This window comes from Styela clava, chromosome 9 (genome assembly GCF_964204865.1).
Source record: "Styela clava chromosome 9, kaStyClav1.hap1.2, whole genome shotgun sequence".
NCBI lineage: Eukaryota > Metazoa > Chordata > Ascidiacea > Stolidobranchia > Styelidae > Styela > Styela clava.
This window is the reverse complement of record NC_135258.1, coordinates 9539291-9565845: the sequence shown is the minus strand read 5'-3', so window position 1 is coordinate 9565845 and position 26555 is coordinate 9539291. Positions and strand designations below refer to the sequence as shown.

The 26555-nt window shown below is 33.9% G+C and overlaps 3 protein-coding genes across 6 annotated transcripts; all 3 read right to left on the bottom strand.

Annotated features, from left to right (window-relative positions):
- Window positions 1-342: 342 nt before the first annotated feature.
- LOC120339979 (uncharacterized) lies at window positions 343-5103 on the bottom strand. Of its 3 annotated transcripts, none has more exons than XM_039408226.2 (6): window positions 4886-5103; window positions 4415-4542; window positions 3382-3461; window positions 1750-1851; window positions 1382-1465; window positions 343-1245 (listed from the first exon to the last, which is right to left on the bottom strand). In XM_039408226.2, exons 1-6 carry the CDS (start codon window positions 5000-5002, stop codon window positions 1082-1084), a joined length of 675 nt encoding a protein of 224 aa, XP_039264160.2. In that variant the 5' UTR covers window positions 5003-5103; the 3' UTR covers window positions 343-1081. The 3 variants fall into 3 exon arrangements, with proteins under 3 accessions (XP_039264160.2, XP_039264162.2, XP_039264163.2); XM_039408228.2 differs by having other exon boundaries at window positions 1750-1842; XM_039408229.2 differs by having other exon boundaries at window positions 985-1245; window positions 1750-1818; window positions 4886-5102.
- Window positions 5104-8790: 3687 nt separating this feature from the next.
- LOC144427197 (uncharacterized) lies at window positions 8791-17326 on the bottom strand. Its single transcript, XM_078116029.1, has 6 exons — window positions 17195-17326; window positions 16534-16661; window positions 10932-11011; window positions 10072-10140; window positions 9693-9776; window positions 8791-9558 (listed from the first exon to the last, which is right to left on the bottom strand). The coding sequence occupies exons 1-6, from the start codon at window positions 17309-17311 to the stop codon at window positions 9395-9397; spliced, it is 642 nt and encodes a 213-aa protein (XP_077972155.1). The 5' UTR covers window positions 17312-17326; the 3' UTR covers window positions 8791-9394.
- A 3978-nt stretch (window positions 17327-21304) lies between these two features.
- On the bottom strand, window positions 21305-25244 carry LOC144427196 (uncharacterized). 2 transcript variants are annotated; one of them, XM_078116027.1, is made up of 6 exons: window positions 24836-25244; window positions 24306-24433; window positions 22977-23056; window positions 22113-22181; window positions 21713-21796; window positions 21305-21576 (listed from the first exon to the last, which is right to left on the bottom strand). In XM_078116027.1, the coding sequence occupies exons 1-6, from the start codon at window positions 24950-24952 to the stop codon at window positions 21413-21415; spliced, it is 642 nt and encodes a 213-aa protein (XP_077972153.1). In that variant the 5' UTR covers window positions 24953-25244; the 3' UTR covers window positions 21305-21412. The 2 variants fall into 2 exon arrangements, with proteins under 2 accessions (XP_077972153.1, XP_077972154.1); XM_078116028.1 differs by lacking the exon at window positions 21713-21796.
- Window positions 25245-26555: the final 1311 nt, after the last annotated feature.

Below are 26555 nucleotides of genomic sequence, written 5' to 3'. Positions count from 1 at the left end.
TTGAGTGGAATATATTCAGAATCCCTTATGACTGCTATTACCGAACCAGAGAAAGAAGCAGATAAATCGGGTGGATATTCAAACAGGTTATTCTATATTATATCCTATTTTAATTATATATTTTTTTTTTTCAAATAATGTTGCGTTTTTCTTTTAAACAATATTTGCTAAATATATTGCTAGAAATGTCAAATATTTTTAATAAACGATAAGAAATCCAGTGAACCATTTTATCCAACGGAACACGAGAAGTGAACTCCATTCTACGCAAATTCAAATTTGATTATCAATGAATCTGAGTTCTTAGACGCATCAAGATCTACCTGTCACGAACGGAAGTGCGCTATTAAATAGGTCAATTTATTTTTGTGACATATGTCAAGAACACATATAATTTCAAGTGGTATTGTTTGCACATACATATGTACAAAATCCCTAGCAATAATGGATGAGAATAAAACGAATGTTCTATGGTACTATACTATCTGGACTCGCGCTGTAATCAGATTAAAGCGTGAAAATCTTACTTTTCAATGCATATTAATAAAAACAATTATCAACATCACATTTCACAAATTTGAACGAAATGTAATCCCTTTATTAAAATCAAAATCGAAAGTTTTTGAGCATACCTTGTTTAAGTTTGGATCAAAATTTTGTTTAAGACTACAACACAGTATTGAATTACACAATACCAAAACATCAGATTGATGTTTCGTTAACTGACACTAAACAAACTTCATCATGTCTTTTCGTCATAAATATATTAATTAAAAAATTCGAGATGCCGTGAATTAATATGTTATACCAACTCAAGACATGATTCTCGAGTAAATGCATATGCGTCTATCACTTCCCTGTACTTTTCGGGATGCAGTTGGAGTGATGATGAGGCCCCGATCTTACGTTTGCCACTTGATATTTCGCGGTAATAAGGCCAGAAAAAATATCTTGGTTAAATTTATTAATTAATGCTTTCACAATGACACTGATAGTTGCGTACATACATATATATGTATTTAGAAGTGCGCAGAATATATATTCCACATATATAATATATATTTATAATTCTTTTGTAGTTCTATTTTGAGTTGAAGTTACTCGGCTTCATTACAGCGCAAGACGAAACCACTAAATAAATATCATCCCATCTAAATCCGATATCCAACAAACGGTTATGAATTCGAATAATGTCATCAGTCGTAGGATATTGAGTTGAAGTATGAATCCAAACGCTCTGTTTACCTGTATGAGATCAGAAATCAAAACTGTTAAACATTGACCTAAAGACCTGTTGTTCACCTACTCCCCCTTCAATCAGCTCACTGTCAAATCATCTTTTTAGTTTTTATTGCTGTTGCTTTATAAGACATAATCTTACCTTTGGTATCGCACTTCAGTTCAAATAAGTATGTTTTGTAATCAGTCAGATAGGCATGCGGTTTCTTGTAGTCGGAAATCCACCCTAAAAAGAATTTGCGATTTTCAGCGGTATATTTCATTCTGTGAGCAAACCTTTCCCTAGTTTGTTTACTACCTCGAACGCTGTCGGCGTTCGAATGACATTAACCTACTAACATGAATACCAAGAATACAAAATTTTCATAATTTACTGTGAAAGTGAACAACTAGATCCCGATTTTATTACCTCTGCCGTTGTCAGATCTGTGATCCAAATATATACTACATGTAGGTTTATCCAAAATTCACGACCTAGACTTTAAAAACTGAAATTAATTTATAAATTACTCAAGTGATCCCTTTCTTTTTCCATCTCATTCTCGTCATCCGTAGGTGAAAATGAGTCTGGTCCAGTTTCTGTGGTATGTACAAATTCAAAACCTTTCAATTCTATTTTTCACACATGTTAGAGGTTTTTCAAATAGAAACAAATAAAATCTCGTTGAAATTAACACCACAAACAAATGTTTTACTGTGTTGGATAGCAAAGATTACCTGGGTCTGCCTAAGTCAAGTCTTGAGTTTGTCGCGGTCAAATTCAACAAACTCAGAAGTCTAAATTTAGAACCTCTCTTAGCACAGACCAGAGGTGGGAATTTAAAATTTCAACACGTTTTGAGTCGGAAATGTAAGTTGCCGTTCCCACTAAAGTAACTTTCGTTTTTTACTCTAAAATAAAATTATCCCGAAGTCAAGTAAGGAAGTCTAAATGATTAGCAACCCAGGAAATTAGTTAGGTTTTTGATAAGCTTTACGTTGAGTATAGGGCAGAACTTGTCTGCACCACGTTTTTAGGTTGAAAACTGTTTCTTTTTGGACACGTAGTGGACCTATGGATCGTTTGGCTATTTTAGTTTTTGTTGTTGTTCTTTGACATTGTTATAAAAAGTTCTTTGTTTGACTACTGGGCCAATTGCTTTGAAATTTTCAGTTGTTAAAGATGGAACTTCTTTCTAAAAGACTATTACTTTCATTTTTTCTAAATTTCGCATGGATTCTATAAGATCGGATATTTTATCCAAAATTTCGCTGTATTATTTTTATTCATGGGAACACGGTTTTTAGTCCGCGTTATGACTGGTTGTCCGTTTTGATTCTGCAAATTCTTGCTACGAGAATTCGGAAATTTTTTTGAAGGTACCGGTAGTGGTAGACATAAGTTGGTGCTCCCGAAGTATGCGAACCAAGATGGCGGACATCGGAACGTAACATGGGTAACAGGTTAGGGTTAGGCGATAATTTTTTTCCAATTTTCCTTATTTTGGTCCTATTATAATAATTATGTCTGATAATTATCAGTTCGAAAACTAGCCAAGAGCCTCCCGTAGTATTTATACCTAAAATTATGGCCTAACCCTAACCTAGTACACATATTACATTCCGATGTCCGCCATCTTGGTTCGCATACTTCGGGAGCCCCTATAAGCTACCGTACCGCAAATGATTTTCGGGGAATTTATGTTTTATTTTGCCCTGGTAATGGAGAAGTGACTCGTATAACTTGGTAATTCGATTCACTTCGAAATTGAATGGAAAAAAAAAAGATCATTGCCACGGGACAGGGAAAAGCTATGACAAACTTTGTACCAATATTTGCTGGTAAGTTAATAACGCATATGATTTTGAGATGTTTTGTATGGAAAATGGTTGAGTGCGGTAACTGATCTGGTAATACAGAAGTTACTCGGATAACGTGATATTTCAGTTGATGTTGAAATTGAATTATGAAGAATTGATCATCGTCACAGGACCTAAAAAGCTATGACAGTTTCTGCATCGTCACGGTACCCCGATACAGGTACTTTTAAGTTACCGCATATGATTTCCGGGGATTTGCGTGTCCATATATTTGAGCATTGCTCTGTTGTTTGAAGAAAAAAAGCAACATCTTTTTTTACATTTATTATCGAGTTGTCTTACCAGATGTTGGTTTCCAGGTGTATTTTCCTGATGGTTGAAGCGTGGTATGTATTGTGATATGATCCACAACTCCAGAATTGCTATGATAGAAAATAGAGTAATTTGTAAGATCAAAAGTATGGAGTTTTGACATAAAACCTACAAATTCGTATTTTTTTTAAAAAAAAATTCTACTAATAATAACATTTAAATTATGAGTATGGAGACAATTTAATTTGTTTATCCCTGAAACTACCTCTTCCGCTTTAATAATATATTTTTGTTTTTTCATTATTGGAGGCGCTGGTGTACATACTTTTACCTGATTGTGACCATATAGTAACCTCGCGCGCTCTCGCAAAGAGTTCTCGGGATTCTGGGATTGCAGATTTGTGATGCAAAGTTTAAATTGTCTTTTCCGTAGATTAAGAACTTATACCAATAACCTTATTCTAATCTGTCGTACGTTGTTTTGCAAGCTGGAATCTACACTGTTAAGTACGTATTTCAGTTTATTGTTTTTATATTTAGGGAGTATTTCGGCTGTAGAGTGTTTTGTGAATGCCTGTTTTGTAATCAGCCGTAACTGTTATTTTACTGGGTTAGAACTGTGTGTGATCATTTGAATTCAGTTCAAATTTGCTAAGTTATTAATTTTATTTGTTGACTTGTTTCTTGCCGGCACGTTGCGTCTTGTAAATACTTTTTGTTTCTTTAGAAAACCGTAATTCTGTCGTACACCCGTTAACCGCCACTTTTCTCCGTGTACACACGTACATTCGGATTTAACTTCGAGTGTATTACTACCCTTCTGTTGAACAGAGACACACATCACAAACATGTTTACTATTTTTTGGATATTACAATTGAGCCTAATTTCTGTTTCCTACAAGCGGCGAATTTTGTAGCGAGGCAGAAATGAAGGTGCATCACCGAAACTTCCTAATACAAAATCAAAGCCAACAATTAGGCAAACTTAAGTTTATACTTGGTTGTTAGGTCGTTGATTTAGTAATTTACTACTTTGGATAAAATAAATATTATATTATCTTACTTGAACATTTTATATTGAAAATCCAATCCTCCGTTCGTTTCTTCTACATCAGAAATAACAACACAGACGTCCGTTCTGAGCAGACTATATTCATTATGCGACGTAATGTACCAGTTCTTTTCTCGAAGCTGGAAAAATAAAGAAGGTATCAAAGTATATGCCAATATTTTCATATATGTGATAAAAGTAATTCATTTGCATATTGGATATTCACGAAGAAATCTTTGCTTAAGGAAAATTTCAAAGTAGGATTGTTTCTTTCAATTGAATTTGTCTCTGCGAATAGGTCCCAGCAAGCATGTATATCAATACACTGTATGTATATTTCGTTTCTCTTATTCTACTCTTCTCAGATAATTCAACAAAACCTATAATATTACTTTGAAAACAAATATTGCCTGTGTTAAACCATTTGAAAAACTAGGAACCGGTTATTCTCCTCACATAAAAAATAAACGTGTATAAAATTACCTGTGCAAAATCGATTTCGTTTGTAACGGGCAGCCTGCATTCGCTATCACTTGTATGGGATGCAGCTTCTCCAACATATGTTGCTAGACACAAAGCCAAAATAGCGATAATGTTCATTCTGAAGATTGAACGAATGTGGAGATCTGACGACAAACTTGTGATTTCTATGATTTCGTAGAATAAACCTTTTTATTTATTCAACTACGATAAAAGAAACAGTATTAAGATGCAATCCAAGTATTATTCACAAATCAAATAATTTCAATTAAATAATTGTGTTATGCAAGATGATAAAATATTCAAAACGATTCTGATTATTTACTTCTTCGTAGAAAATGATTTACTGTAAATGACAATAGAATTTATAAGCATAATATCATGCTTCTCTTGTAGTTCACAATCCTATGTCCGCAAAATGAGGCGCAAACCAAAAATGTTATTATGCTACCTTCCCTCTACCGAATCTACATTCCGTTAAACGGCTAGAATATTTATACCTTGCCCACATGAATATCTCACAGTTCACAATCAATAAGTACAAAACAATCGTACGTGGAGACTGAGATGGAGGTTTTTACTTTATTGTTTCGCAATATAGACTGCAAGTTCTAAATTTCAAGCCAGCCTATTCGCTTGATATACACAAAGGTAAAACATTTACAGGGGCGGCCAAAAAGGATACCATTTTTTGCCCACCCTATGTTCTACTGTATTTCCAGAATTTTTATTTTATTTCAACCACTCTTTGCTGTTCTTAAGTGGGAAACAACGGGGATCCGTGGAGAATTTCTGTGTGAAATTTGAAACGCTCTGATGATAAATTTGGGAAAAACAACAAGATTATATTCTATCTATTATGTCATTGGTGTACCCAAAACTACGGCAATGCAGTTTGATAAAGAGAACGAATAGCGCTGAGTGCAAACAGTGCGTTTATATTTATGTTAATTCAACAAAATATATCTATTTTGTTTTGAAACAATTTTGCTAAATTTATCGCCAGCAATGTTGCATGACTAGAAAAAAACTATAAGGAAGCCAGTGAAAACTTGTTTTTTATATAATTAGACATGAAAATTTAAACCTGATATTTAAGGGATTTGAGATTCTAAAACACATCAAGATGTACCTGTCACGAACGGAAGTGCGTTGTGAAATACGTCACTTCATTGTTTGCACAAATGTCTGGAACACAGACGATATCAAATCCTCATTGTTTGCACATATGCCCTCGCAATATTGGATAAGAATCAGATTTTAGACTGAAAATATTATTACTGTTCGGTGCATATTTTTGAAAAGAACTAAATCAAAAATGTCATCGCTTTCAATAAAACTACAATTAAAATTTTCGCCCACGGATTAACAATTTACTTCCCAAGAGAATCCCCCAAACACTATCTATGAAATTATATTTTTCAGGCATACTTTGCTTATTATGGGATTGAAAATCTGTTAGAAACTCGATTTTTTTATGCATGTAGAAAAAAATTCGATGAATTGTTATGATATACCCACTCAATGCTTCTATATTTAATACATAAGCTTCATGACTTTACTGTTATTTCCAGGATGCAGTTGGAGGAAAAAGGGGCCGATCTTACGTTTACCACCTGATATCACGAGGAAATGAGATAAAAAAAATATCATGGTTAAATGTGATAATGCATTTCCAATGAGACTGACCGTTGCATTTATATATACGTGTGCTAAATATAAATTTCATACATATATTAATTGCTTTGTAGTTTTTCTTCGAGTCGAAGTTATTCGGCTGCATTACAGCGCAAGACGAAGACACTAAATAATTGTCATTCTATCTAAATCCGACATCCAACGGTTCTGAATATGAACGATGTCATAAGTCAATGATATTGAGTTGACGTATGGATCCAAGCGCTCTGTTTACTTGTATAAGATCATAAATCCAAACTGGTAAAAACCACTAAATACACTGTTATTCAGCAACTTTCTCTCCATTTACTCAACTGGCATATCGACAATTTATTGTTGTTGCTTTACACGAAATATTCTTACCTTTGATAATGCACACAAGTTCAAATAAGTAAAGAGTTTCGTAATCAGTCAGATAGGTATGCGGTTTCGTGTGGTCGGAAAATGTGGAACACGACTTGTGCAGAAGCCTGATGTTATTAATCATTTATATATGCCAGGAAAGCAACTCAATTGTATTGACTATGCAAGACGTAATCTTTGCTTCAATACTGGTTTTGAACCAGATTTGTTACCGGACCTGTTCCAAACTTTACCAGGTCTTGTAACAATGAAGATTCTTTCATTTTTTTCAACGAAAATTAAAATGCTATATGGTTCCATTCAAAATTAACTGTAGTTACAAATCATTGACAGTACTATATCTTTTACAGTAACCCACTGTACCTAGTGGAATTCGTAGAATTGAACGTTTTATTTTATATTTTAAAAGCAATAATAAATTAAACAGTGTTAAGAAGCAACCCAAGTATTCATCAATCAAGTATTTTAAATTGCTCGATGATAAAATTAAAACGTTTCTGATGCTTTATTTCCGTGCAGAAAATGACTATAGCATTTGCGCGCACATGCTTATCTCAACGTTCACAATCATATGTAACAAAAAAATAATTAGAGAATCAAAATATATATCTTCTGGTACAGATACAGAAACGATTCAAATGTTATCTTTTTCATTTTTCGGGCATAGATTCAATTCAAAATTGTTGTTTGATTCAAAATGATATTTTGAATAAGTGAAATTTTAAAATGATGTGAAACATTTTTTTTTTAGTTTTGGGAAAAAAATGATACGGTATATACTTTAAATCTGAAAGGTTTGTTTGTTTCGCACATTATTCAGATACCATGAAACTACTAGTTCGGTCGAAATATAAGTGCAACTCCGGAAAAAATATCCCTGTATGAATTGTCTACTTGCGGGTATTCGCACAATAGCATTTTTGCTTACACCACCATTAACTTGTACGCAACGTTCTATCATCCACCATGCTCGTGAGTATTTAAATACTATTTACATTTACCTTATTTGACACGAAATGGACCTATGGATTGTTTTGTTGTTATGCTGTTGTTTTTGTTGGTATTTTTGGACACGGTTTGTTGTTATGTTGTTTATGTACTTGTTGTTCTTTGACACTTTCTGGACACCTGGTGGAAGTATTAAAAAAACGCTTTTCTCTTTGATCTCTGGACCAATTGCTTCGAAATTTTTAGTGGTTAAAGATGAAATTTTTCCCCAGAAGGCTATTACTTTTATTCATTTTAAATATTTCTGTTAGCTCTGTGAGATTTGTTTTTGTTTGCTATGACGTCATTAAACGTTCTGCGGGCATCGGACGCCATTTTGTGTCCTACTGTACTGCTTCGCTTGGTGTGAATATATTTGTAGACTGTGATCTGACGGTACGGTAAACCGTACTGTACTGCGAACAGACGTGTCCATATATTTGGGCGTAGCTCTCTTGTTCTTCTTGTTGTTACCGTATAAAAAAAATCGCTTTTCTCGTTAGCTATTGGATAAACTGCTGGGAATTTCCAGTTTGAAGATTCTATTTTTTGATAGAGGGCTATTAATTTTATTTATTTTAAAATTGTGGGCTCTATGTGATTCGTTTTTCACTTCGAAACTTCGTGTGATGATCCCTTGAAAATTAATACTAACTAAGCGGTTCTTCGACCTCTCTTGTCTTACCCAGTCGCTACGCGGAAGTCGGGAAATTTTTTAACATTGCCGTTACAGTAAAAGGTAAGGTAGACAATTGCTTTGCTTTGATCTTCTCGTCCATATATTTGAGCATCGTTCTGTTGTTTTTCATTCAAGCTGCTACTTTAGAAATACAGCCAAACGTTTTTATGGTACATACTTTGTTTATGTTCGGATCAAGAAATTGTTAAAGACTACAACATAATATTAAATTTACAAGAGCATTAGATTGATGTTTTCTTTAATTGACACTAAATAAATTTCATCATGTCTTTTCCTTTTTACATATTAATTAAAAATTCCGCGATAGCGTGAATTTTTATGCCATACCAACAAAATATGATTCCCGAATAAATGCATAAGCTTTTACTGCTTCACTCTAATTTCCATTTGGTGCTCCCGAAGTATGCGAACCAAGATGGCGGACATCGGAACGTAACAGGTTAGGGTTAGGCGATAATTTTTTTCCAATTTTCCTTATTTTAGTCCTATTACCAGTTCAAAGACTAGCCAAGAGCCTCCCGTAGTATTTATACCTAAAATTATGGCCTAACTCTAACCTAGTACACATATTACATCCCGATGTCCGCCATCTTGGTTCGCATACTTCGGGAGCCCCTTCCATTTATCATGTGATATAAAACTGTAGAAATTATCTTTAAATTTATTAATGCTTCCACGATGACACTGATAGTTGTTTCTATATATAAGCCTAGATATGTTTTAGACGTGTGTCGAATATAGATTCCATATATATATATATATATACATATAATTTTTTCGTAGTTTTATTTTGAGTTGATGTTAATGGGCTGCATTACAGCACACGACGAAGACACTAAATAAATATCATCCCATCCAAATCCGACATCCAACAAACGGTTATGAATACGAATAATGTCATCAGCCGTGGGATATTGAGTTGGAGTATGAATCCAAACGCTCTGTTTACCTGCATAAGATCAGAAATCAAAACTGTTAAACATTCACCTACAGCACTGGTATTCACTCACTCCGCCTCCGACCATCTCATGTCAAATTGAGTTTTCGTTTTTATTCTCGTTGCTTTATAAGACATATTCTTACCTTTAATATCGCATTGAAGTTCAAGTAAGTAGGTTTTGTAATCAGTCAGATAATTATGCGGTTTCATGTAGTCAGAACTCCACTCTAAAATAAATTTGCGATTTTCCGTTATTCTGTACGCAAACCCTTGTTTACTAACTTCGAACTGCCTCAGCGTTCGAATGACTTTAACGTACAAACATGAATAACAGGAACAATACATTTACAATAAATGTTAACATTGAGATTGCTTCCCTAAACGGATCTTCGAAGCGTGCATTATAGTTACGGTGCCAGATCTGTAATTCGACGACTACATGTAGATTTAGTACAAGAATATTTAAAACGAATTGGGTATTCACGATTTAGACATTGCATACTGAAAACATTTATGGATTACCTATATGGTCCCTTTCTTTTTCCATCTCAGTCTCGGTATCGGTAGGTGAAAATGGGTCTTTTCCAGTTTCTGTGATATGTGCGAATTCAAAGCCTTTTAATTCTATTTATTCTATATGTTAGAGGTCTTTCGAATAGAAACAAATAAAATATCGGTAAAACTAACGCCATAAACAAGTGTTTTACTGTGTCGGGTGTGATTGGATTTACCGGGGTCAGCCCCCAGGTACTAGCGTCTTAAGTTTGTCGCGGTCAAATTTAACGATCTCAGAAGTCAAAATTTTAATTTTTACTAAGCTCATATCAGAAGTGGAAATTAGAAATTTCTACACGTTTTGAGTCGGAAATGAAATTTCATCTCTAACCAAAATAACCTTCATTTTTTTAACCTAAAATAAAACAAGAGAGCTTTGCTCAAATATATGGACACGTCACAAGATGTCGCTATTTTTTATTCTGACACATAAAAAACGAATCTGTTGAAGTCCACAGAAATTATTGAAATAAGTTAATGTAATAGCCTTCTGGCAAAAAAATCAATCTTTAACCACTGAAAATTTCAAAGCAATTGGTCCAGTATGCGAGGCGAAAAGCGATTTTATCATGACGAAAGAGAAGAATAATACTAACAAGAACAACAACATAATATTGAAACGATCGTTATGTACACTGACGTGTCCAATTACTCCGAAGTGAAGTGATGAAGATTAAATTCTTATCAACTCAGAAAATTAGTTGGGTTTTTGGCTTTGAGTAGATATTCGGGTAGAACATGTCTGCACTACTTTCTAAGGCTGTACACCTTTTTTTGAAGAAAATAGATCAACATCTTTTTTTACATTCACGACCGCGTTGCCTTACCCGATGTTGGTTCCCAAGTGTATTTTCCTGAAGGTTGAAGCTTGGTATGTATTGTAAAATTATTCACAATTCCAGAATTGCTATGGAAGCAAATAAAGAAATTTGTGAAATCAAAATTATTCGATAGGATTGGTAACGTGTCATACATATACTGCCAAGTATATGCATATAAAGCCAATTCAATATACAAATGCAGCCATTTAGATGATGAACAAATACTGCCAGATCATTTCATAAGAATATATTGTATGTATATGCGGTTGCATCTACGAGTTATATGCACATTACGATACATGAAATATCAGCAGATTCAAGCAGATGAACAGATATATGGAAAGTCACAATCAAACATTATACCCCACAACTGCTGGTCGTTCATATAATCAGTGCATAAAAAGCGTAAAAAAACTCCAAAGCGGTTTGTGATCAAAACGGTATTAGCATTCAGAGGTAAGGCTTTACATGTTGATTGCGCACAATAAGACATAAAACAGCCAGTGTGCGTAATTAATTCAATTCATGATCACTATACAATAGTACCAATCTATAATATCACAATACCCCACAACAGCTGATCGTTGATAACACGAGAAATGTGTCGACTGAAAATCTCTCGTCAGTGAACTATTCTTTGGCTATTGGCAATAAACTGTCCACAAAATATTCAAATTAACATTGGCGGAAACTATGGTTGCACACCTTGCAGAGTGCAGTATTTTGTAGGATGAGGCTACTCTCGTTACTGTGCCCGGAAAATTCGCCGAACGAAATTTCGCTGCATAGGAAAATTCGCCGCATAAAAAATCGCTGCAAGAGCATTTGCAGTAAAACAAGTATTTGTGATAAAAATAAGTTAGGTTTATAGAATTAGGGTTACGATACGCTCTTAAATAACGAATCTATTTAAATAAAAATGGGGTACTCCAAAAACCTGTTTTATAACAAATACTTGTTTTACAGCAAAATTCTCTTGTGGCGATTTTTCCTATGCGGCGAAATTTCCTGCGGCTAGATTTCCTACGGCAAAATATCCTGCGGCAAATTTTCCTCTAACCTCTCGTTACGCTTACAAATACTCGACAGAATTTGACTTCAACTGTATTGAAATATGGAAAGCATTGATTAAGAGAACGATATTCGCACAAGGAATGAAAATCCTGTTCTTCACCTACGCCAGAAAGCATCGTGTCTATTTGCGACACCAATTTATTTGATTTGTTTGATTTTGCAATCCAGCCGTCATATTTTGCGTGGACGATAATGCTGTGTCATTTTAATGCATAAAATTATGTCCTATTTCTTTACAACAGCAGTTTTTAAATTGTGCGGCACGGTGCCCTGATGGGCCATTTTAATTGTGCGTTTTACAAATCTTTAATTGGTAAGTCATATGCAATTGATTCTACCAACTGAAGCTACGCATATATGAATCAAATACCGGTATTATTAAATGTAGTAAATAATTATCAATAAAATCACCCCACAATATTATTTTCAGAATTCAGTGTAAAATTAGTTCAATATAGTAAATCCGAACAGATTTTAAATTTTTTTGACTAACGAATATCCCAGCTTCTACTAATAACGATACAAACGGATTATCCAAGTGCTATATCATAACATTGCTAAGCCCTCACGTAAAGTTTGATCGAATTTGATTTTCAGTGTCTCTATCATTTTGCTTTCAACTATTTTTTTACCGGTTCGTTTAAACACAAAAATTTGAGAACCACTGCCTCACGTCATCTAAATCTCCATGTTTTTTTATTTTTCAGGATTGTTGCATATCGTCACGACAATAACCGATTTGCGTAAGTCATTTTTAGCAGTTTTGAGAAAATCGTAAAAAACTTCCTAATGATATTGTTATGCCATTGAGAGTCAATAATTTGCCATGGTTCAATTTTATGATCGTAGCCGGATTTAAGTTAATTTGTAAGTGACATCATGATGGCGCACTGTGACTTAGGCAGAAATGTGTCTATGACTTGGGGACATACGCAATTTTGCAACTTTACTATATGCACCAGTCCTGAAAACTAAACAATCCAAAAACGAATGTAATTCTCAGTATCTACAATGTCTAATCCCCAAAAATGCTAATCAGTTTCAATTACATTGTTTTTTATGTTTAAAAATATATATTTCATCAATATAATACGTTCTGCACACCCACCGAAATAAGGTTAAGATTAAATCTAAAGAATAAAACAGCAATGCACCCAGTGTTCCCTCTAAGGTGTGCGCGTGTGCGCGCGCACACAGCTTTCAGAGGCTGCGAATCAGTCTTTACCGGTACCTTTGACGCTACCGGTACCCTCAAAAAAGTTCTGAATTTCCAGTAGCAGGAATTTTGCAGAATCAAAACGTACCGCCAGTCATGACACTGACTAAAATCCGTGTTCCCATGGATAAAAAATAATACAGCAAAATTTTAGACGAAATATCAAATTTCATAGAATTCACGCAAAATTTTGAAATAAATAAAAGTAATAGCCTTCTAGCGAAGAAATTAATCTTTAACCACTGAAAATTTCAAAGCAATTGGTCCAGTATTCGAAGAGAAAAGCGATTTTTTAAAAACGTGTCAAAGAACAAGAACAAGAACAAGAACAACAACAACAACATAATATTGAAACGATCGTTATGGCCACTAAACGTGTCCAATAACATTTTCAGTTGAATCGTTTTTTTATTTAACGACCTGATGGCTTAACTTTAATTTCTTTCTTAACCACGTGCACCGGCAACTTTATGTCCTTTTTTGCGCAAGAAACATGTAAATGCTTGCTACCTAATGATGTTCATTTCATGTCATTTTATTACATCTACTCCACGCTAGTTGCAAGTCGTTTTTTATAGGATAGGATTTACATATTTATCCTGGGGGAAAGGAAAGCCGATAAGACGGCTTGATCATATGACGAACCACGGCCTCTCGTCCGGTTACCAGTCCAGGGATTACTTAGCTAGTTATTTATTTTCGGAAGCATGGACTTGATGGTGGAGCCGTAACCGATCAGCGGTCACGTGAACCACCCTACGGCAGCGAGGTGTCCATCAATCCTCTCGCACATGATCATCCCCGCATGTGATTCGAACCTGCGAATCCATGAAGGGTAATCAGAGATGCGGTGGCGACCGTATTTCTAACGCTTAGAACGATGCGCCACGCCGCTGTTATTTCAATCAAAAGCCGGTTTGGAGTTTCTGTAAGCGTAAACACACTACCCCTCACCCTAAAAAACAATCTGACGATGCTTGCTTGATTAATCAAGATGTAACGTGAGTAATGATAATTTGCACTCAACTTTAATTTGATTAGTTTTTCAACAGTTTAATGCGAATGGTCAAAGAACAGTTCATGTCGTCGTTGGCAGCAACATATTCCACATGTTATCACAACCAGCTGCTGTGGGGCTTTATCCCATGCAGGGGTGGCCAACACGTCGATCGCGAACGACCGGTCGATCGCCACGTCTCGATTAGTCGATCGCGTCTGATGTTGAGTGAATTTCAAAACATACCCAAAAAGTTTGTCTTGAACCAGTTTTGTGCAGCCCAGTTTAAAACAGAAGAAATACAGTACTATACATGAGCAAAATACGACACACGCATACAGTATTTGAGTCTGGGCAAGCCCGAGAAAGCGCATTATTACCTAACAAATGAAAGTTTCGCTACTGCCGAGGTTTGAGAATGAACATGCCAAATATCGTGTTTGTCAACTAAGAAACGATCCTATAATAACCTCTGCAGTATGCAAATCTTATTGTCTAACTGCAAGAGTAGTGTGATTAATTGTATTCGCAAGAAGACATTGGCACCCAACATGCCCAATTTCTCTATTTCCAAGCAAGAGAGAATCGGACTCGGAGAAAATTATAAATTGGATACTGAAGTTTAAGCAGTCATGTAACACTCATGGTTGAATATATATTTTTCGCTGTTGAGATAATATGAATACTTGGCAAGGTTTTTTAGGAAATTTTCAACTAAAAAATGCCGAAAATTTACTCCGAGTACAATTACATAATCAAATGACCAAATAAATGAAACATAAAAATATAGAAACTTTTGTGGCAATTTTGCTAAAAATTCACCCACAGAGCCGAGCTTATAGGCACCGGCAAATTTTTTTTGTGTGTGTGTGCAGTTATCTGCATATTCAGTAGTACTCAATCGTTTTTGTGTGAGAACTCATTACCGATCAGTCGATTGCGAGCTATTTTGAAGATTTTAGTGGATCGCGACCAAAAGCAGGCTAGCCTGTCTTATGGTATTATCGATAGACTATTGTATGTATTTATGCACCATGAGCGGCTGACATTGCACAAGTCGTTACGCACAAATAGCACGTATGGACTTGATATCACAATAATTTATTACATATACTTTATTGTAAAAAACTTTCATCAAAAGCTGTTTTGGATTTTCAGAGAGTCATTTTAACGCACTCATTATATCAATATGACTTCCATACTTGTGACTTGTAGATGCAACCGCATCGGTATATAATATACAGTAAGTGCATGCATATAAAATGGATTGGCGTTTTTTGTACATCACTTAACTGGATGTATAAGTACATTGAGTTGATTGTAAGTACATATGACATTGGTTGTATATGTACATTACATTAATGGCTTCCTATGTATATTAATTTGATAGTATATATATGCATAGGACATTCTATGACATCGCTCAAATGTCTTCATAAGTACGTGGAGTTGACTATACATACATATGACATTGGCTGATTGTGTACATTACTCGAGTGGTTGGCTGTATAAGTATAATGCATAGTCCGTATGAGCATATTGCATTGGCTGTATAAGTACATAACTCGATTGGCCGTATATGTATATTAATTTAGCTGTATATGCATATGATATTGACATTTGTCTTTTCTATTTACATCACTTTCACATGTATTTATGCGTATATTGAGTGATTATAGATACATATGGAATTGGCTGTCCACATTACTTGAATGGCCGTCTATGTATATCTAATTGACTTTTTATACATATGACATTGGCTGTGTATGTAAAATAGCCTTATTTGTATTTTAAATGGCTGTATATGCATATGAAATAGGCTGTATATGCATATTTAGCTGGCGCTAGATGTATATTATTGGCTGTATATGTATATCACGTTACAAACCCCACTCAAAATATTTGGTCATAGAACGCTTAAAAATTCGTATTTTAAAAATGAAATATGTCAGTTAAAATATGAATTTGAAAGCGATTTAATTTATTAATAATCCCATAAATATCACAAATACAATGCTGAAATATCACACATACTAATTCATAGCTACAATTCGGATTTAACTGCTTGTGTTATTTAGTGGACAGAGTCACACGAAACAAACATGTTTACTATTTATTTGGATATTTCAGTTAAGGCTGATTTATGTTTCTTACCAGCCGTGAATTTTATAGCAAAGCAGAAATAAGGGTACATCACGGAAAGTCCCTAAGACAAAATAAAGCCAACAATTAAGCGAATTTAGGTTTATACTTTTCTTTATTTGGTTGCTGTTGATTTAGTAAGTACTATTTTGGGTAAAATAAATAGCATATTATCTGACTTGAACATTTTATAATGAAAATCCAATCCTCCGTTCGTTTCTTCCACATCAGAAAGAACCGCACAGACATCCGTTCTGGACCTGCTGTGTTTAGTATGTGACGTACTGTACCAGTTCTTTTCTCGAAGCTGAAAAGGTAAAGTGTATCGAAGTATTTTCGTATATGCCATAAATGCAATTCAATTCAATTGAATTGTTTCTTTCAATCGAATTGGTCTCAGAGAATAGGTCCCAGCAAGAGTGCATATCAATGCAGTGTATGTCTATTTCGTTTCTCTCATTACTTATCGATCTTAAGATCGGAAAGTATGTTGATGGGTATTTGTCTGTCTGTCTGTTTGTTTGTTTGTTTGTCTGTTAGATGAACGCAATATCTCACGAGGGCAAGGTTGAATCTGCTTCAATTGCATGTGCATTCATCATAGCTCGGACCAGAAGCCTATTGATTTTGGATGGAATATGTCGTATAATTAGCGAGTTATTAATTAATTAGTGATGGGACACGCGGTGTCACTATAGAGTCCGTTCTACTCTTCTCAGATAATTCAACAAAACGTATAATATTACTTTGGAAAGAAATATAGCCTCAGTTAAACCATTTGAAAAACTAAGAACCTGTTATTCCCCTCACATAAAAAAAAATAAACGTGTATAAAATTACCTGCGCAAAATCGATTTCTTTGGTAACGGGCAGCCTACATTCGATATTACTTGCATGGGATGTAGCTTCTCCAACATATGTTGCTAGACACAACGACAAAATTGCGACAATGTTCATTCTAGAGATTGAACGAATGTGGAGATCTGACGACAAACTTGTGATATTTATGATTTCGTAGAATAACTCTTTTTTAACGACGATAAAATAAATAGTAATAAAAGGCAATCATTGTAATATTCACAATCCACATACATCACTGTAAATAGCATTTATGAGCATTCAAAATGAGCATGTTATGCTTATCTCGTAGTTCCCAATTCTATGTCCGCCAAATAAGGCGCAAACCAAGAATGTTATTATGCTCCCTCACCTCTTCGCTACCGAATCTACATTCCTGTAAACGGCTAGAATATTTATACCTTGCCCACATGAATATCTCACAGTTCACAATCAATAAGTACAAAACAATCGTACGTGGAGACTGAGATGAAAGTTTTTTTTTATTGTTTCGCAATATATACTGCAAGTTCTAAAATTCAAGCCAGCCTATTCGCTTGATATACACAAGGTTATAACATGTACAGAGTGGGCCATGAATGATATTATTTTTCACATTTTTTGGCCCACCCTATGTAATAAACTGCCAACATTTGCGCGAGAATACGTTCACTATATTTCTGAAACCATCTTTTGCTATCCTTAAGTGAGCAACGACAGGGGTCCGTGTAGAATTGATTTGTGAATTCTGACCTGCTTTGATTACAAAAACAACGGCGTGCTAGATGATATTCTCTCTTTAGTATGTCAAAACGGCAATGCAGTTTGTTAGAAGAGAACGGATAGCGCTGGGTGCAAACAGTGCGTTTAATTCTATATTAGATTTGAAGACAAGCAAAAAAAAATATTTTGTTTTAAAATATGATGGAACATGAGAATTCAAACCTGATAATCAAAAAATCTGAGATTCTGAAACACATCAAAATCTACTTGTCACGAACGGAAGTGCGATGTGAAATACGTCAATTCATTGTTTGCACATATGTATCAAAGCCCCTGCAATATTGAATAAGAATCAGATTTTAGACTGGGATTTTTAATACTTTTCACTGCATATTGAAGAAAATAATTATCAACAACAGAATTAACAGAAAACAAAGCAATTTTTTTTATCTCTCTTAATAGAATTACAATTGCACATTTTTGCCCAAAGATTATTAATTAACCTCTCACAAGAAGCCCACAAACATTAGCTTAGCAAATATATTTTTCAGGCATACTTTCCGTATGTTGGGATTGAAAACCTGTCAAAAACTAAATTTTTGTATGCATGTAAATAAAAAATCGAGCGATGCCATGAATTGTTATGATATACCCACTCAATGCCTATAGAGTTAATACATAAGCGTCATGGCCATGACTTCACTGTTATTTTCGGGATGCAGTTGGAGAAAGAAGGCCTCGGTCTCACGTTTACCACCTGATATCACGAGGAAATGGGGCCAAAAATATATCACGGTTAAATGAGATAATGCGTTCCCAAGAAGACTGACAGTTGCTTTTATATATACGTGTATATAGTTGTGTGCCGAATATAAATTCCATATATATATATAATTTCGTTTTAATTTTTTGCTTTGTAGTTAAATTTCGAGTCGAAGTTATTCGACTACATTACAGCACAAGACAAAGACACTAAATAATTGTCATTCTATCTAAATCCGATATCCAACAAACGGTTCTGAATATGGATGAAGCCAATAATATGGATGAAGCCAATAATATTGAGTTGACGTATGGATCCGAGCGCTCTGTTTACTTGTATAAGATCATAAATTCAAACTGTTAAAATCCACTAAATACACTGTTATTAAGCAACTTTCTCTCCATTTACTCAACTGGCATATCGACAATTTCTTGTTGTTGCTTTATACGAAATATTCTTACCTTTGATTTTGCACACAAGTTCGAATAAGTAAAGTGTTTTGTAATCAGTCAGATATTGAGATAGGTATGCAATTTCGTGTAGTCGGAAAATGTGGAACACGACTTGTGCATAAGCCTGATGTTATTAATCAGTTATATATGCCAGGAAAGCAACTCAATTGTATTGACTATACACGACGTAATCTTTGCTTTAAGACTGGTTTTTAACCAGATTTGTTACCGGACCTGTTCCAAACTTTACCAGTTTTTGTAACAATGATGATTTTTTTTTTTTTTTTTAACGGTAATTAAAATGCTATATTGTTCTACTCAAAATTAATTGTAGTTACAAATCATTGACTATATAGTACTATATCTTATACAGTAACTTACTGTACCTAGTAAAATTCGTAGAATTAAACGTTTTATTTTTTATTTTAAAAATGATAATAAATTAAACAGTGTTGAGAGGCAACCCAAGTATTCATCAATCAAGTATTTTTAATTTGCTCGATGATAAAATTAAAAACGATTCTGATGCTTTATTTCCGTGCAGAAAATGATTATAGCATATGCGTACACATGCTTATCTCAACGTTCACAATCATATGTAACATACAAAATAATAAGAGAATCAAAATAAATATCTTTTGGTACAGATTCAGAAACAATTCAAATGTTATCTTTTTCATTTTTTGGGCATAATTCAATTCAAAATTGTTGTTTTATTCAAAATGATAATTTGAATAAGTGAAATTTTAAAATGATGTGAAACATTTTTTTTTTAGTTTTTGGAAAAAAAAATTATACGGTATATACTTTAAATCTGAAAGGTTTGTTTGTTTCGCACATTATTCAGATACCATGAAACTACCAGTTCGGTCTAAATATAAGACCAACTACGGAAAAAGTGTCCCTGTATGAATTGTCTACTTGCGGGTATTCGCACAATAGTATTTTTGCTTACACCACCATTAACCTGTACGCAACGTTCTATCATCCACCATGCTCGTGGGTATTTAAATACTATTTACATTTATTGGAATTTATTGAAATACTATTTACATTATTGGACACGAAATGGACCTATGGATCGTTTTGTTGTAATGCTGTTGTTTTTGTTGGTATTTTTGGACACGTTTTGTTGTTATGTTGTTCTTGTTCTTGTTGTTCTTTGACACTTTTTGGACACCTAGTGGAAGTATTAAAAAAACGCTTTTCTCTTTGATCACTGGACCAATTGCTTTGAAATTTTTAGTGGTTGAAGATGAAATTTTTCCCCAGAAGGCTATTACTTCTATTCATTTTAAATATTTCTGTTAGCTTTGTGAGATTTGTTTCTGTTTGTTATGACATCATTAAACGTTCCGCGGGCATCGGACGCCATTTTGTGACCTACTGTACTGCTTCGCTTGGTGTAAATATATTTGTAAACTGTGATCTGACGGTACGGTAAACCGTACTGTACTGCGAACAGACGTGTCCATATATTTGAGCGTAGCTCTCTTGTTCTTCTTGTTGTTACCGTATGAAAATAATCGCTTTGCTCGTTAGCTATTGGATAAACTGCTGGGAATTTCCGATTTAAAGATTCTATTTTTCGATAGAGGGATATTAATTTTATTTATTTCAAAATTGTGGGCTCTATGTGATTCGTTTTTCACTTCGAAAGTTCGTGTGATGATCGCTTGAAAATTAATACTAACTAAGCGGTTCTTCGACCTCTCTTGTCTTACCCAGTCGCTACGCGGAAGTCGGAAATTTTTTGACATTGCCGGTACAGTAAAAGGTAAGGTAGACTATTGCTTTGCTTTGATCTTCTCGTCCATATATTTGAGCATCGTTCTGTTGTTTTTCATTCAAGTTGCTACATTAGAAATACAGTTGAAAGTGTTTTGGTACATACTTTGTTTATGTTCGGATCAAGAAATTGTTAAAGACTACAACATAATATTAAATTTACAAGAGCATTAGATTGATGTTTTCTTCAACTGACACTAAATAAATTTCATCATGTCTTTTCTTTTTACATATTAATTAAAAATTCCGCGATGGCGTGAATTTTTATGCCATACCAACAATATATGATTCTCGAATAAATGCATAAGCTTTTACTACTTCACTGTAATTTTCATTTACCATGTGATATAAAACTAGAGAAAATATCTTTAAATTTCCTAATGCTTCCACGATGACACTGATAGTTGCTTCTATATATAAGCCTAGATATATATTTAGACGTGTGTCGAATATAGATTCCATATATACATATATATATATAATTTTTTTGTAGTTTTATTTTGAGTTGATGTTAATGGGCTGCATTACAGCACACGACAAAGACACTAAATAAATATCGTTCGATCTAAATCCGACATCCAACAAACGGTTATAAATACGAATATTGTCATCAGCCGTAGGATATTGAGTTGGGGTATAAATCCAAACGTTCTGTTTACCTGTATAAAATCAGAAATCAAAACTGTTAAACATTCACCTAAAGCACTGGTATTCACTCACTTCGCCTCCGACCATCTTACTGTCAAATTGACGTGTTCTTTTTTATTCTCGTTGCTTCATAAGACATATTCTTACCTTTGATATCGCACTGAAGTTCAAATAAGTATGTTTTGTAATCAGTCAGATAATTATGCGGTTTCAAGTAGTCAGAACTCCACTCTAAATAAATTTGCGATTTTCCGTTATTCTGTACGCAAACCCTTGTTTACTAATTCGAACTGCCTCAGCGTTCGAATTAATGACTTTAACGTACAAACATGAATAACCAGAACAATACATTTACAATAAATGTTAACATTGAGATCCTCTATTGCTGCCCTAAACGGATCTTCGAATTGTGCATTATAGTTTGCATTATAGTTACGGTGTCAAATCTGTAATTCGAAGACTACATGTAGATTTAGTACAAGAATATTTAAAACGAATTGGGTATTCACGATTTAGACATTGAATACTGAAAACATTTATGGATTACCTATATGGTCCCTTTCTTTTTCCATCTCAGTCTTGGCATCGGTAGGTGAAAATGGGTCTTTTCCAGTTTCTGTGGTATGTGCGAATTTAAAGCCTTTTAATTCTATTTATTCTATATGTTAGAGGTTTTTCGAGTAGAAACAAATAAAATATCGTTAAAGCTAACGCCATAAACAAGTATTTTACTCTGTCGGATGTGATTGGATTTACCGGGGTCTGCCCCAGGTACTAGAGTCTTAAGTTTGTCGCGGTCAAATTTAACGATCTCAGAAGTCAAAATTTTAATTTTTACTAAGCTCATATCAGAAGTGTAAATTAGAAATTTGTACACGTTTTGAGTCGGAAATGAAATTTCATCTCTAACTAAAATAACCTTTATTTATTTAACCTAAAATAAAAAAGAGAGCTGTGCTCAAATATATGGACACGTCACAAGGTGTCGCTATTTTTTTTTATTCTGACACATAAAAAACGAATCTGTTGAAGTCCACTGAAATTTTTGAAATAAGTAAAAGTAATAGCCTTCTTGCAAAAAAATCAATCCTCAATCACTGAAAATTCCAAATTAATTAGTCCAGTATTTGAAAAGAAAAGCAATTTTATCATGACGAAAGAGAGAATAATACTAACAAGAACAACAACATAATATTGAAATGATTGTTATGTACACTGACGTGTCCAATTACTCCGAAGCCAAGTGATGAAGATTAAATACTTATCAACTCAGAAAATTAGTTTTGTTTTTGATAGGCTTCGAGAAGAAATTCGGGTAGAACATGTCTGCACTACTTTCTAAGGCTGTACACCTTTTTTTAAAGAAAATAGATCAACATCTTATTTTACATTCACGACTGCGTTGCCTTACCCGATGCTGGTTCCCAAGTGTATTTTCCTGAAGGATGAAGCGTGGTATGTATTTTAAAATTTTTCACAATTCCAGAATTGCTATGGCAGAAAATAAAGTAATTTATAAAATCAAAATTATTCGATAGGATTGGTAACATGCCATACATATACTGCCAAGAATATGCATATACCGCCAAGTCATATACATACACAGCCAACCAAATATACACAGACTGCCAAAGCCATATGCATTATATATAGCCAATTCAATATACAAATACAGCTATTTAGGTGATGTACAAATACTGCCAGATCATTTCATAAGAATATATTGTATGTAAATGTGGTTGCATCTACGAGTTATATGCACATTACGATACATGAAATATCCGCAGATCCGAGCAGATGGACAGATATATAGAAAGTCACAATCGAACATTATACCTCACAACTGCTGGTCGTTCATATAATTAGTGCATCGAAAAGCGTAAAAAAATTCCATTGCGGCTTGTAACCGAAACGGTATTAGCATTCAGGTGTAAAGCCTTACATGTTAATTGCGCACAATAAGACTTAAAACAGCCAGTATGCGTAGTCATGATAACTATACAATAGGTACCAATCTATAATAACACAATACTCCACAACAGCTGATCGTTGATAACACGAGAAATGTGCAGGCTGAAAATCTCTCGTCAGTGAACTATTCTTTGGCTATTGGCAATAAACTGTCCACGAACTAATCAAATTAACTTTGACGGAAACTATGGTTGCACACCTAGCAGAGTGTTTAATTTGAAACGCATTGCCATAGTATTTTGTAGGATGAGCATATGAAATAGGCTGTATATGCATATTTAGCTGGCGCTATATGTATATTATTGGCTGTATATGTATATCACGTTACAAACCCCACTTAAAATATTGGGGCATAGAACGCTTGAAAATTTTCATTTCACAAAAATAAAAATATGTCAGTTAAAATATGAAATTGAAGGCGATTTGATTTATTAATAATCCCATAAATTTCACAAATACCATGCTGAAATATCACACATACTAATTCATAGCTACAGTTCGGATTTAACTGCTTGTGTTATTTAGTGGACAGAGTCACACAAAACAAACATGTTTACTATTTATTTGGATATTTCAGGTAAGGCTGGTTTATGTTTCCTACAAGCCGTGCCTTTAGTAGCAAAGCAGAAATAAGGGTATATCAAGGAAAGTTCCTGAGACAAAGTAAAGCCAACAATTAAACAAATTTAGATTTATACTTTTAGTTTATTTGGTTGCTGTTAATTTAGTAATTACTATTTTGGGTAAAATAAATAGCATATTATCTTACTTGAACATTTCATATTGAAATTCCAATCCTCCGTTCGTTTCTTCTACATCAGAAATAACAACACAGACATCTGTTCTGGACCTGCTGTATTTATTATGTGACGTAGTGTACCAGTTCTTTTCTCGAAGCTGGAAAGGTAATATAAAGTTTATCAAAGCATATGCCTGTTTTTTTCGTATATGTTATTAGCAATTCAATAGTATCGAATATCTACGAAGAAATCTTTGTCTTAAGACTAGTTTCAAAGTAGGACTGTTTCTTTCTATATTGAATTGGTTTTTGAGAATACGTCTCAGCATAAGTCTATATCAATATATTTCTATTTCGTGGCTTTCATTCTACTTTTCTGAGATAACCTGAAATATCACCGTATTTGTTCTTGCAAATTACGCACCAATAGATAATACGCTGAAAACAGATACAGCCTTTGGTAAACCATTCACTCCACAGCTAACTGTAGAAGAAGTTCAAGAAACTAGGTAGTTGTTATTCTCTTTACACAAAAAATGTATAAACGTATATAAAATTACCTGTGCAAAATCGATTTTATTTGTAACAGGCAGCCTGCATTCGCTATCAATCGCATGGGATTCAGCTTCTGCGACATATGTTGCTAAACACAATGCTAAAATTACGACAATGTTCATTCTGGAGATTGAAAGAAGGTGAAGATCTGACGACAAATACTTTTGATACTTAATATTTCATAGAATTAATCGTTTTATTTTTAAAACGACAATAAAGCAGTGCTAAGAGGCAACCCAACTATTCATGATTCATCAATCAAATATTTTCAATATATTCCATAAGGAAAAATAAATCAGAAAGATTGTTTTTATTTGATTCAAGAATCTCTCTGCTCACTGACGCAAATTTGTTTCTGTATCGTTACGTCTGGCCTCACGGTCTCGAATTAAATAGAATAGCCATCTTTATTCTTGCTACAGCATATTTCATTATTAACATACGGATACACTTGGGCAAAGGCATTGAGCAATAGAAGAATTATATCTCTTCCGATAGAATTCCTATTAAAAATTCTTCCCGTACATTAATTAAATACTGGTTGTTTTTATTCTTACATTGGTAATATACATAACATATTATTATACTAATTGATCATTATAATTTATGCGACCGTGTTAATAATAACAGAATGCATATCTTTTGTACAGAGATGAGACATATTAAAATTTAATTATATGATATGCATGTACAATATGCACAATGAACATTTTACTCATAATAAATATTCAATGATATATTAGTTATGTTTAACTCAATTGTGCTTATTTTCCGGGCGCACTTAGCTAAATCTAATAGGATAGGACAAAGCAACATTCGTTTTATACTCGTCCAATTATACCAAGGCTTTTATACATATATAAGTACAAACAATAAGAATAACAATAAGGCATATGTGTTCTTGACATATGTCACAAAAACAAAGTGACGCATCTCACAACGCACTTCCGTTCGTGTCAAGTAGATTATAATGCGTGCCAGAATCTCAGATCCATTGATTATCAAGTTTGAATTTGCGTGGAATAGAGTTCAATAATTCTCATGTCCCATTATAAGAAGTTTTAACTGGGTTTCTTATCGATTTTTTTGTTAGCAATAAATTATGCAAAAATTTGTTTTAAAAAGAAAACAACATTTCTTGTATTTGCATTCAGATTCATAATAAAGTTAAACGTACAGTTTGCATTCAGCAATATCTGTTCTCCGAGAAAAGACATTGTTAGCAATAAATTATGCAAAAATTTGTTTTAAAAAGAAAACAACATTTCTTGTATTTGCATTCAGATTCATGATAAAGTTAAACGTACAGTTTGCATTCAGCAATATCTGTTCTCCGAGAAAGACATATATATTCAAGATAGAATGTAATATAGAATGACTTTGAATATTCGCCTGATTTCTCTACTTTTCCAAACATTCATTTACCCCTAAAAACCCACACAAAGGTTTTTCACTATAAACCACGCAAATTACTAACTTGAGGCATTAAGGCTAAATAGCAGCCATTGGGTGAAATGTTTGCATGTCAATGAATGAATTTTCATGTTTGATTTAGGCATTGTTAAATTAGTCCCACGTGATGTTACAAAATATCACATATTTTTCGCTCATTACATACCAACAAATAATCTGGCGGTGGCCAATTACGTCGGTTGAAGCTTCTTTTGTATATTGAAAAAAAAATTGTAAAGGGAGCGCTTTTGAATTTACGGCTATTTTTCTGCA

Coding starts and splice junctions, on each gene's coding strand:
- LOC120339979 (XM_039408226.2), bottom strand. CDS start 5,002: ATGAACATTATCGCTATTTTGGCTTTGTGTCTAGCAACATATGTTGGA. Junction 3,462..4,414: donor TTTCAATATAAAATGTTCAA/GTAAGATAATAT, acceptor TTTCTATCATAG/CAATTCTGGAGTTGTGGATC. Junction 1,246..1,381: donor ACTGAAGTGCGATACCAAAG/GTAAGATTATGT, acceptor GATCTCATACAG/GTAAACAGAGCGTTTGGATT.
- LOC144427197 (XM_078116029.1), bottom strand. CDS start 17,311: ATGAACATTGTCGCAATTTTGTCGTTGTGTCTAGCAACATATGTTGGA. Junction 16,662..17,194: donor AAGAAATCGATTTTGCGCAG/GTAATTTTATAC, acceptor TTACCTTTTCAG/CTTCGAGAAAAGAACTGGTA. Junction 9,559..9,692: donor ACTTCAATGCGATATTAAAG/GTAAGAATATGT, acceptor GATCTTATGCAG/GTAAACAGAGCGTTTGGATT.
- LOC144427196 (XM_078116027.1), bottom strand. CDS start 24,952: ATGAACATTGTCGTAATTTTAGCATTGTGTTTAGCAACATATGTCGCA. Junction 23,057..24,305: donor TTTCAATATGAAATGTTCAA/GTAAGATAATAT, acceptor TTTCTGCCATAG/CAATTCTGGAATTGTGAAAA. Junction 21,577..21,712: donor ACTTCAGTGCGATATCAAAG/GTAAGAATATGT, acceptor GATTTTATACAG/GTAAACAGAACGTTTGGATT.